The following is an 11,935-nucleotide window of genomic DNA, read 5'->3' on the forward strand; positions in this document are numbered from 1 at the left end:
AAATATAACCTACTACCTTGAAAAAAAATTTAAAAAAATTTAATCAGTTATAGGGGACTGAGAATAATTAGAGCAAACCTCAACGGTAATTACTGGTTAGTATAAATCATCTAATAAATTACTGAAAAGGATTAGACAATTTAATCATATACAAAGGGCATTGATTTTTTTTTTCTTTTATGAACATTATAATTTTCATACACAATCATTTTCTATACCTACTATTTTTTTCTTATTAAAAGTTCTCCGTTTTTACACTATAACGACTCTAATACTAACCAACTTAATTTTATGGTGTACTGCACGTGAAGAGATGGTAAACTTCTCATCCTAGAAGACAACCACAAACCAATAACATAAAATTTTGACTATGCAAAATATGAAGTACAGCTTTTCAGGTAAATTTCCACAATCTAATATCACTAGAATTGTGTGTGGTAACAACTTTCTTCATTCCGACAGCTAGGCATGTGATAGAAGGTCTAGCACTCGTAGGAATGATATCAATATTTAGGTAGTTATCTGGCAACCTTCTTCCTTTCCTTCTCTGAAAGGATCCTGAAGGACTTGATATCAATTTATCCTCCATGATACAACTTGAAACAATGGTACCATCATTTTGATTCACAAATCTTAAGATACCGTCTATTCCGCCAACAGCTAGTGTTGATCTGTCACCACGCATATGTTGCACAGAGTATATTACATTCGGACTCACTCGTTTGCCCCACAACTGTTTCCTTGTCCTGCGTGATGAGAACAAAAGAGGTTCAGGACATGATAAATAAAATGCAGCAAATAGTCTGTGGTTACTGGTTAAATTATAAAAACAGATCACAAAGGGTATATGCATGAAGTAAAATTATGTTAAGATGAAATAACAAGGCCCAAACCTTAACAATGTGTGGATATTTTAGTATCTCAGATAAAAATACAGTGTGTGCAGCCAGATACTTGCTTACTTGTGGAGAGGATAGAGATACAATTTCTACATGTATACGCGCGCATATGTGCCTGTGTATGTGCATGTATGTATGTGCGTGTGCGTGTGTCTCTATTTCTATCTGTATGTATTTCTTTCTAAATGACAGAATCCAAACACAGCCTAAAAGGTCCTAAATTTTTCAGAATGATACAACTACGCAAGAGGAATGTCCAAGCAAACTTTATTAAAACCATTTAGTTTTGGATTTCTATGTACATATACTAGCTTCACATAATTAGGTGTCCAGTGTCCTTGCTTAATTAATGAACAAAAATTAGCCTGTATTACGGCATTGTTTGCTTACCTAAGGTCCCAACAATAAGTATATCCAACAGCTGATCCTGCAAACAGTAGCTGAGAGGAGGGATTTAAACACAAGGTCCTTATACCTGACAGGAAAGCCATAAATTAGATTCAGTTGCAGCACAGAAAGAATAATAATGCCTTTGAAATATTTGGTTCAAAACAGAATACAGTATTCTATAAAATCCTATCGTTCGTTCTTATAGCGTGTATAGTACTTCTACCTTACTCCCCTAGCATTTTCTTAAACCCCAATTAGAGTCAGAAGGGATTATTCTTTCTTAATTGTTTTCCCAACATACTACTGTTTCTAAAACTTATTACCAAAATATCACCCTTTTCCAACCCTTTTCCAAACTATATAGCCAGATGGAACTGTTCAAAACGGTGGCACCTTTTATTTATTTATTTATTGTGTTGACTACTTACTAGGAGGCGCTAAACCGAGAAGCGCCTTCTTTAGTTTAAGCACTATTACATTTAGGAAATAACAAAATATGTTACAATTTACTTGATTAAGGAATATGAACCAACCCCAATGCTTTTACATAACTATGTAGTACTTTATGTCATTAACTCTTTATATTAGTAGGCTTTATTTAAGCTATTTATTATAATATTCTTTCAGATGAATTTATACTCTTAACATTATTTCCGGACTTCTTTCATATTTTTCATAGTCTTGTATGTTTTTGACAAAACTTAGACAAACTTTGTGTTTAAAATGAGGAATCAGTTGAAGTTGAATTCCTGTGTTAATGCAGGGTCTGGGAAAGAGCCGCACCCAAAGGGTGTAATGTACGCAGCCTAATTAGAGCATTAAAAATACAAGAATTGATTAATGTTAAAATAGGAAACTTGAGCCTTCAGGATAGAGACAATGAACAAATGAGCAAGTAGCAGAAGAGAATTACCAGCAAGAGGTACCACAAAAGGTGTTTGTGCTAAGAAATGGTTGGGTATACTGAAAGAGATCATGCTGACAAATATAGCCAATTAAAAGGGATAAACTTACCTCTGCCATCACTTGATCTAAGTGTTGTCACTTGCTGGACAGAGTAAGGATCTGAAATTGTAATACTCCCCGAAGTGGAGCCACTCAATATAAGTTGATCTTCACTCACACATAAACAAGTTACAGGTGCCGAATGCATCCTGCAGAGAGAGAGTTGCAATGATGAATGTTAGATGACATATTAAGTTACTGAACAACACATAAATCAACCTATAATTTTCCCCTATTCACGTAATATGCAATTTGTATTCTTTTCAATGCAGCTGACTATTTTAGGACATAAAAAGAGGCACAGGGGACACTCTCTCTTACAAAATACCTTATTATTTGAGAACAGCTCCTACTGTACATGTCAAAAACACGAATGGCCCCATCATCATATCCAACCATAGCTTCTGGATCAAAATAGCTGCAAGTACAGAACAATTTGTACAAAAACTTTTACAGTTGGCATAAGCAGCTATTCTAGAAAATTCAGCCAAGGATCTCTAGCTGCAAATCCTTATATGTAAAAGTTTATCTCTATCTTTGTTGCCCTTTACTAGGTTTTAACTAATGATTTTATTTTTCTTTTCTCTTTGCTGTTTATTATAGCTTTAGATTCTTGATCATAAAGTCCTAACATACGGTCAACTTGGTTTCAGAAACATATTCCATTTTTATTTCTTGGTTATGTTTGTTTGGAGGATAAAAGCGGGACTAAACTCACTGGTGAAGAAACCTTTTCAAGGAGAGAAGTCACAAAGAAACAAAGGGATTGCTAGACGATGCACACTCCTAGGCACAAATTCTTGAAAGATGAGATGGAAGTAGGTTTCTGAATGTGGCAGCATGGAAGGTAGCAGATAGTGTGGGTTCGTAGTGGAAGGGTATGTTGACATCTGAGAATTAGAAAGCCAGATTTGGTTGATAACTTTTAGTAGCCCACCTATGTTTGAGAAACTGCAGTGTTCTTTGAGAAAGCATTGTAACAAGTAGAATATAGTTTTCCAGGAAAGAGCCACTAGAATTGACATAATGGTGGGTTACTGCAAGATTGAGTTGCAGTAACTTGTCAGAAATGGAGATGCAAGTACATGCATAGTGTTAAATACAGAAGGAAGTGTAAGCACCAGAAATCTGCAGTTTCTATAGTCTACACTCTACAAAGAGAACAAAATTTGCATAACATGTCATTTCTAGCCGTTGAGTATTGGTTCAAGTCCCATGATCATAAAAAATTACAACATAAAAAAACAAACCATGCAAAAATTTAAATAAATAAAAATGCAGAAACATTCAAACTCCATGATATCGTTGCTGCAATGTAGCACCATTAATAATAGATGACCAAGTTGTATATCATGCCATTGCTTCACCCTATGCATAGAAGAACCTGACTGTCTTGTGAAATAGTTTAGAAAATAAAATTAATAGCCAGATCATTCATTTTAGTTTACCGCATGCATGACCCTTTTACAACTGCACCTTCAGGGGAAGAAAATATGCTTCTTTTCCCATTCCGTCTCCAAATGCATAAACGACTACCAATCAGACCAACAATCTACAGATAATTAAAGAGGTTTCAGAAATCACAGAGCATGCATGACAAAAAAATAAAAATAAATAAATAAAATCAGAGAGCATACAGACACAAGCAAGCAAGAAACTATAATCACGAACTGCCGCGATCATTTTCTTATGATGGCAAATAGAAACTGGCCCAGAGATGTTTAACATCATAATTAAATTCAACAGAAAATTTGAAGCAAAAGATACATGAACATGATAAAATAATGACCTTGTGATCAACTACCATGACAAGGTTGACATTAAGTCTACATTCTTTTGGCAACTATCAAGTCTTCATATCAAATAAAAGATAACATAGATAATAATCGTGCTTTCTTTAAGGAATGCAAAAGGATTAAGAATTAACAAATTAAACATTTGAGATAAAATTTGAGAGTAACTAAGATTTTCCACTCCCAACAAAAGCTTATACTATATTTGAAACAGGTGGAATCATGTCTTCCAAGACAAATAGTAAAATACATATAATATTCATCAAGCCATTTCACCTTGCTCTCGTCAAAATCAAAGTCAACCAGAGGAAGCATAGCTGGTACTGAGTACTCTTCTATGCATCTATAGCTGTTTACTGACCAGAGACGAATAACCTAACAGAATGACAAGAATAGTTAGTATAAGAGCTAAACAAAAAAAATAAAAAACCAAAAAATAACAATCACAACAACAATAACCCGTTTACTACTCGGTGGGGTCAGCTACAAGTAAAACTCAACTAAAATAAAATAGCAAAATAACCTTAATTGGAGGAAGTAACATAAACAAGTACAAGAAAGAAAAGTACCATGTGTGTAACATCTCCTAAGAACACAATAGAGAACATTGTCTGGATATCAAAATATTGTTGTAGCAGGATCATAATTAAAAGGGTATACACTAGGAGAGCAATAGGGAGGCAAGGGATTGAGTTCCATGGTCAATATGTCGCATTCCTTCATCTAGTAATGACCCTATTAAAGATCCAAATTAGATAATACACTAGCAGCTTGATTCATCTAGAAAGTAGCAACACAAAAGCTAGTGACAGGAATTTTTAGCCACTGCTAACTTATTTAGTGCACTATAATCTATGTTGAATCTCCATTCACCTTTTTTCTTTCTTTACTAAGAAGTAAGAATAACAAAGTTATAGGGACAAGTACTAGTACTAGTAGCTCTAGTTATACCTGCATGCATCATTTCAATTTTTTCACATTATCTTCATAGTTTCATCTAAATATATATGGATAGAGGTGAGCATTACATAGAAACCTTCCTCTTAATTTCCATTTTCCCTACCAGCTCTTCGACAACACAAGGCCTTCACATATTATCTGGTATAGAGGTGAAGCTGTATAAGGAGGTACCACTATTCATGCTTTAAAAAACACAATTTTCAAGTCATAAACCTACTTTGTATTTAGTACACCCAATATATGATTTTTTTGTTTCCATAAGCAAAGTTAAATAAATAGAAAAATGAAAGTTAATAATCCATTAAGAATTTAATAAACAGTAAAAATAATGAGATATGCAAATAGTGTATTTATTTACCTTATCACCCACACCAGTAGCAACTGTGCCCATTTTCATTCGGCACTGAGCAGCCCTGATTTAAAATCCAAGCAGGGAACATCAATATCCATCCAACCAATGATGTATTGTATGTATATCACACAGACACACACCAAAAGGGGAGCGGAAAAGAGACAAAACAAAACTAAAAGACATGGCATGTAATACAGAATTTCACATTGAGAATCCATCAATACTCTTTGAATTGGAGTGACATCACTAAAAGATTTTTTGTATAACCCACTTACCCACTATGGTATGGCAAACATGAATGGCTGTGGTGATCGTCATTGGAGTATGGGAAAAATGCCAGAAGCTAGAATAGTATTTCCATATGAGTACAACATTAGTTTTTTTTTTTTCTTTGTAAGCAAGAATCTGAAATTCATAAGGATCATTTGCTTGGCGAGCATGTATAACAAACATCCTAAGAGGCATATTAGGGATAATGTACTAGTCAAAGTTGTTAAAGATAAGTCTTGACTTCGTAGGAAAATGGAAAAGAATGAGAAGTGAAGGCTGAATGTAAGTCAGCATAGTTTGATCGCTTGAGTGCTTAGGTATAGATACACCACAGTATCAATATATATAGTCATTGGCTTTTTTAACATTGCCCCTCAGGTTTAAACTTATCATCTCTAAGCTTGTCATAAGTAAGCTGTTACCAATGACGATGAGAAAAACATTAAATAAACACCGTTAGATACAGCTAAAATAACCACAACAAAAGAAAGCCAGGAATGTGTGGAAATAGCCATCAACTCCTCATCCTCCAAATATGATTTATCTCAATACCAAATAATAAGACCTTTCATAGTGTCATGTTCTCACAATTTATTCACAATTGTACTCGTAGTCTACAACTTTTACATTGCACTAGTTATTGACTATGAAAATTTGAAAATATATACTCCCAATTGCGAAATCCAGTTACCCATGTCAAGTGTGATATAGTGGGTTCTAAAATGCATCCAAAAAAGTATCAAATCAATGGTGAAATTCTATCCTTAACATGGTCAAGAGGATCTTCCAATTGAGAGAATCCACCCTCATGAAAAAATTACTCTTATAAACTATGAGCCAAGAAGTATAGACAAAGCTTTTGCATCATATCACGGGGGAGTATGTGAGAATTGAGAAGTGTTTGTATCATTAGTCTACCAAGAATCAGAACAACTATGCAACTGAACTGATTAAGATGTAAAAACAAGAAAAAAAGGACAACTATGTCCTATGTGTCTCACGTTTCACTGGTAGGAACCTTGAAAATTTAAGTTTTGTAGAGGCTTGTGTGTCTCCACTAAAAATGGTCAAAAAATCTATTTGCCATTTACCTTCAACAGTAACAACAGAACGACATATATGCAGATATGCACATCACCAAGAAATTAAGTACATGCTATCAAAAAGTTGAAATTACGTGGTTGAATGACCCTTCCACTGATCAACATGAAAGGAACCATCTTGAAGCGCCAACCTATGCTGTTCCGTAGCCATTTCTGCAAAAATTACCCTCAGGGGCTTTTTCGGGAATTCAGAAGAACCCATCAGCTTCCTGCGATGAAACTCTCGCAGCGACAAAGATTCAATGACGGCATTCCTTCATAAAAACCAATCGACAAAAACACACGGAAAATTTTAGTGAGGCACGTGATGAATCTGCCCGTTATTGTTCAAATTCAATATACTAGGGCTTAAAAATTAGGAAAAGATTAGAAGAGGGAGGAAGAGAATAACCATGTTTTGCAAACGAGAGTGCAGCGAACGAGCTCGAACATGTCGAGGAAAGCGAAGATCATACACAGGATGTCGTGGTCAAGGGACAGGGCTGTAGTTTGAGTTCTCCGGCTTTTCTTTCTTTCGTCGGCGGTGGCTGTGGAAGCGGGGTCATTGGCCGCCGCCGGTGAAAACTGTTGTCGTTTGCTCATTGCTGGTTGTCACATAATTGCAACTTGCAAGTCGTTAGTTGGAAAAAGAAACTGTAGTGCTGAAGACAGCTAAGCTTATTTTTACAATGTTTGTGTGGATACTGGATAATTGGATAGTAGTTACTGGCCCCCGGTGGATGGTCATTTGGCCAATACTATGGTGACGAAGGCTATTTTGTTCTACATGTGCTTAAATGAGGTGGCTGTATTTATTTGCTAATTAGTATTTTTTAAAATATATCCAACACAAAAAATTTATAATATTAAACTATTTTTACAAAAAAAATTGTAAAGAACAAAAGTTTCATCGACTAAGAAAATCAGAATCTCTGTAGATAAAAAAATAAATAATAAATTTTTTAGTTATTATTTTCATATGAAAGAATTTAATTTTTTACTAATAATTAACTTTAATATTTTTTTAAAAATTTAACGTGTATATTTTTATATTTGATTAGGTATTAAGTCTGTTGCATAAATAGAAATAATTAATTTTTATATTTGTTATTTAAAAATAATATTTTTTTCTGTCTATATAAAAATATAAATAGAATTAACATAAAAAATTTATATTGATAGTTATAAAATTATCTCAAATTTATTTTTTTAACAATTGAATCTTAATTCTAACTTTTAATCACAATATTAGTATTTTTTTTAAATTATATGTAATAAATATTTGAAGGAAAAGAAGTGAAAATTATAGATTAGAAAGATAAGTAATAAAAATTTAAAACTAAATAAAAAATATGTATATAATAATATATTTTTATTTAAATTATATTATATTATTAATTTTGTTTTTTGTAGAACAAAAAGGTAAAAAAAAAAATAAAGAATAAGAGAAAAGAGAGAGAAAGATAAAAAAGAAGAATGAGAAAGGAAGTTTGTTAACTTTGAAAACTAAAAAAAGTTTTATTTTAATTATAATGAAAAATATCTGGTGACATATTTTGATTTGTCAAATTACTAAAATAAAATATAAATTATCAATTATATATAGAGTGGAAAGGATAGAGAGAAATAGAAAAAAAAAAAGAGGTAGATAAGAGAATATAAAAAGAAAGTTTACTAATTTTAGAGGGAAATATTTTCTCTAAATTTTAATAATAGAGTGTCATATGACACATTTTAATTATTAAATTAGTTAGTAATTTATAAATATAATATAGCTATATTTTAATTTAATTTGAATGCAATAAGAGAATGTCATATTGAATATTTTAATCGTCAAATTTGTAATTAGTCATTGATAATGATATATAAGAGAGATAAAATGAATGAAAGAATCAGAGAAATAGAAAAAAAGAAAAAAATTATTTTACAAAAAGAAAAATAATTTTAATTATAATAAAAATATGACATATTTTAATTAGTAATATATAATAATACATATATATAATTTATTTTAATTAATAGTATATAATAAATCCTGTCATATATATATATATATATATATATATATATATATATATATATATATATATATATATATGACAGGATTTAAACTTATGAATTGACCACTTAATCAATACAAATTAGTTTAAGTTAATGTAATATTAATAATTATAATTTGTAATCTTAGCCATTTTTGGTGGACATACTTTATATTATTGTTATAATGTGGGTCTGAGCTTAAATATTTTTAATCAATCAAAAATTAAGAATTTTGAGTAAAATTATTTTTTAGTTCAGTTCTATTTGGGCAGCAAATAATAATAATAATAATAATAATAATAATAATAATAATTCATTTATTATATTGTATAACGATCCAATTTTCAGTATGACATACTTATATCGAACCATTGAGTATTACTAACTTGAAATTATATTAAAACTTTTATTAGTAATATCAAGCCTATAATCGGGTTAACGAAACTCGATATTTATAAAAAATCTTCCTTAAAAAAATAAAATCGCAACTAACGAGAAACACGAGATTTTACAAATTAAAATGATAAACAGATACACACAAACAGGATAATATATATATCCGAGATTTGGCCCATACACAAAACCCCTAATCTAACACCTAGACTAACCTAGTCTTCTAATCTTATCTCTCGAAAAACAAAAATGAGTATCTAAAACGAAAGAACCACTACACTAGAGCGCTGCCAAAAGAAGATGTTGATGTCGCTACTCAATCACTGTCAGAAGTCATGTCCACGATCTCTATATCCATCTCGGGATCCTCATCGTCCTCAAAAGTCAGATCCACAATCTCTATCCCCTCAATGTCCTCGTCGTCAGAAATAACGATGACTAGACACCGCGGCGGAAGTCCTGATAGGCTTTATAACGCCCGTATTGCTCTTCAGCAAATCGTCGGATAAATCAATGACAAAAAAAACATTGGTGTAGAACTTCCAAACACAATTATCTCATCACATAACCAGATATCTTTCAGGATATAATAATTCTTTATGCAGAATTCCATAATTTCTTTAAAATAATAAACTGAAACAGAGCAGGTCATGAGATTTAGCTTTAGAATCACTTTTCTAAATATCTCAGAGCTATACTTAAATTCTATAAATACTTTTAAAAATATGCATGAAGATACCCACGGAACTAAAATATATAAATATGCTTAAACTTTGAAAAATTATATATTCCGCAAGTTACTTTAATTAAATTGACGTACTTTAAAATGGGTATGTCTAAAACGAGCTCAACTATTATGTGCTTATTGAATGAGCCACATTTATATAGGCCATTAGATTTTATTAGATAAAAATCAAAGGCTAATATAAAACAAGAGCATTGATAGACTCTAATAAATATAGAATATCCTAGTACATAAATAAATGCTTTAAATAACAATACTTTAATACACAATATTTTAAACGGCAACAAAATCTTTTATTCTTAAATAACTAAATATAAAATATATAAATATAAAATATATGAGTATTTTTTATTTAATAAAATTAATTATTATGCAAAACTTTTTTATAATATTAAAAAATTATATTAAAATAATATTTTAAATAATAACATAAAACTATAAAATCATTAAAATTTATTTTATATTACTTGATAAATAATTAGATTATTATATTCAAAATTTATTAACTAACTACTTTTATTAAAGATATTATTATATAATATAATTTTTTATAAAAATACTTTTAAAAAATAATTTAAAATATTATATATAATACATGAAAATATTATTTTTTATTTTTTAATTTTTTTAGAAAAACAAAATAAATAATATAATTTAAAAACATACCTAAATAAAAAAGTTAATATTTTCATGTATTATATATAACGTTATAAATAAAATTTACTTTTACAAATATTTTGATAAAAAATTATATTATATAATAATATATTTAACAAAGTAATTAATTAATAAATTTTAAATATAATAAACTAATTATTTGTCAAGTAATATAAAATAAATTTTATTTATTTTATATTTTTATGTTGTAGTTTAAAATATTATTTTAATATTATAAAAAATTTGTATATAATAATTAATCTTAATGAATAAAAAAACTTATATTTTTTGTATTTATATTTTATATTTTCTAAAATAAAATTTTTTTATTTTTATATAATAAAATATGTGATAATCTTCTTTTATATATATTAGGGGTGGTAAAACGGGTCGAATTCGTCGGGCCGATCCGCCGAACTCGCTAAAAAATGTGGGTTGGGTTAGAATTTGAAACCTGTCAAATTAAAAAAATTCGCTAAATTATGTATATATGTTCTAACTTCTAATTATGTGACTTTATTTATTTTATTTTATAATTTCGTATATATGTTCAAATTATGTGACTTATTTTTTAAAATAAAGATGGTTCTATTGACAAATATTATTTTAAACAAATTTATTGAAGTTAAAAATTTTAAAAATAATAATAAAAAGTTATATTATAATTTGACTATTTTTTATTTGTAATTAATTATTTAATTATTATTTTTTAGTTAATTTTAATTAATTTTATTTTTCAAAAAAAAAAAAAAAGTCAAACGACTAGCATTTTGTACCCACTTTAGTTGGCGGAGCGGGCTTGCCCGTCCCGCTTAAGGTGCGGGCCTAGGTGAGGCGGGGTGGGTTGGGGCGAGCCGGCCTAGTGAGGCGGTCCCAAAATCCTAGCCCTTCCCGCCTAATGGCAGGCATAGCCCGCCAAATATCCTCTTTTTTTTTTACTATTTGGCGGTCCCAATTTTCCAGCCCAATCCGCCTTTTTTAGCGGGTTACGCGGGCCGACCCGGCGGGTTTAGGCCCGTTTGCCACCCCTATATATATATATATATACTATTTAGTAATTTTTTTATATATTAAATAATTATAATCATATAATAAGATTGAAATCAGAAAACATATTAAATCTATTATAGTATAACTATTTAAAATATCATTTTTATATAATCTTTTAATATTATAAAATAATTTTGCATAAAAATTTTGTGAGTTTGGCAAATTTTTTTAATTTGACCGATTTTAAATCCTAGTCCGACCCACATTTTTTAGCGAGTTCGGCGGGTCAGCCCGACGGACTCGACCCGTTTTGCCACCCCTAATATATATTAAGAAGATTATCACATATTTTACTATAT

The 11,935-nt window shown here is 30.2% G+C and overlaps 1 protein-coding gene across 1 annotated transcript; it reads right to left on the reverse strand.

Annotated features, from left to right (window-relative positions):
* Positions 1 to 145: 145 nt before the first annotated feature.
* Positions 146 to 7,469, reverse strand: LOC130944604 (F-box/WD-40 repeat-containing protein At3g52030). Its single transcript, XM_057872993.1, has 9 exons — positions 7,164 to 7,469; positions 6,847 to 7,026; positions 5,406 to 5,460; positions 4,364 to 4,462; positions 3,743 to 3,846; positions 2,623 to 2,712; positions 2,304 to 2,443; positions 1,290 to 1,374; positions 146 to 746 (listed from the first exon to the last, which is right to left on the reverse strand). The coding sequence occupies exons 1-9, from the start codon at positions 7,352 to 7,354 to the stop codon at positions 395 to 397; spliced, it is 1,296 nt and encodes a 431-aa protein (XP_057728976.1). The 5' UTR covers positions 7,355 to 7,469; the 3' UTR covers positions 146 to 394.
* Positions 7,470 to 11,935: the final 4,466 nt, after the last annotated feature.

This window comes from Arachis stenosperma, chromosome 8 (assembly GCF_014773155.1).
Source record: "Arachis stenosperma cultivar V10309 chromosome 8, arast.V10309.gnm1.PFL2, whole genome shotgun sequence".
NCBI lineage: Eukaryota > Viridiplantae > Streptophyta > Magnoliopsida > Fabales > Fabaceae > Arachis > Arachis stenosperma.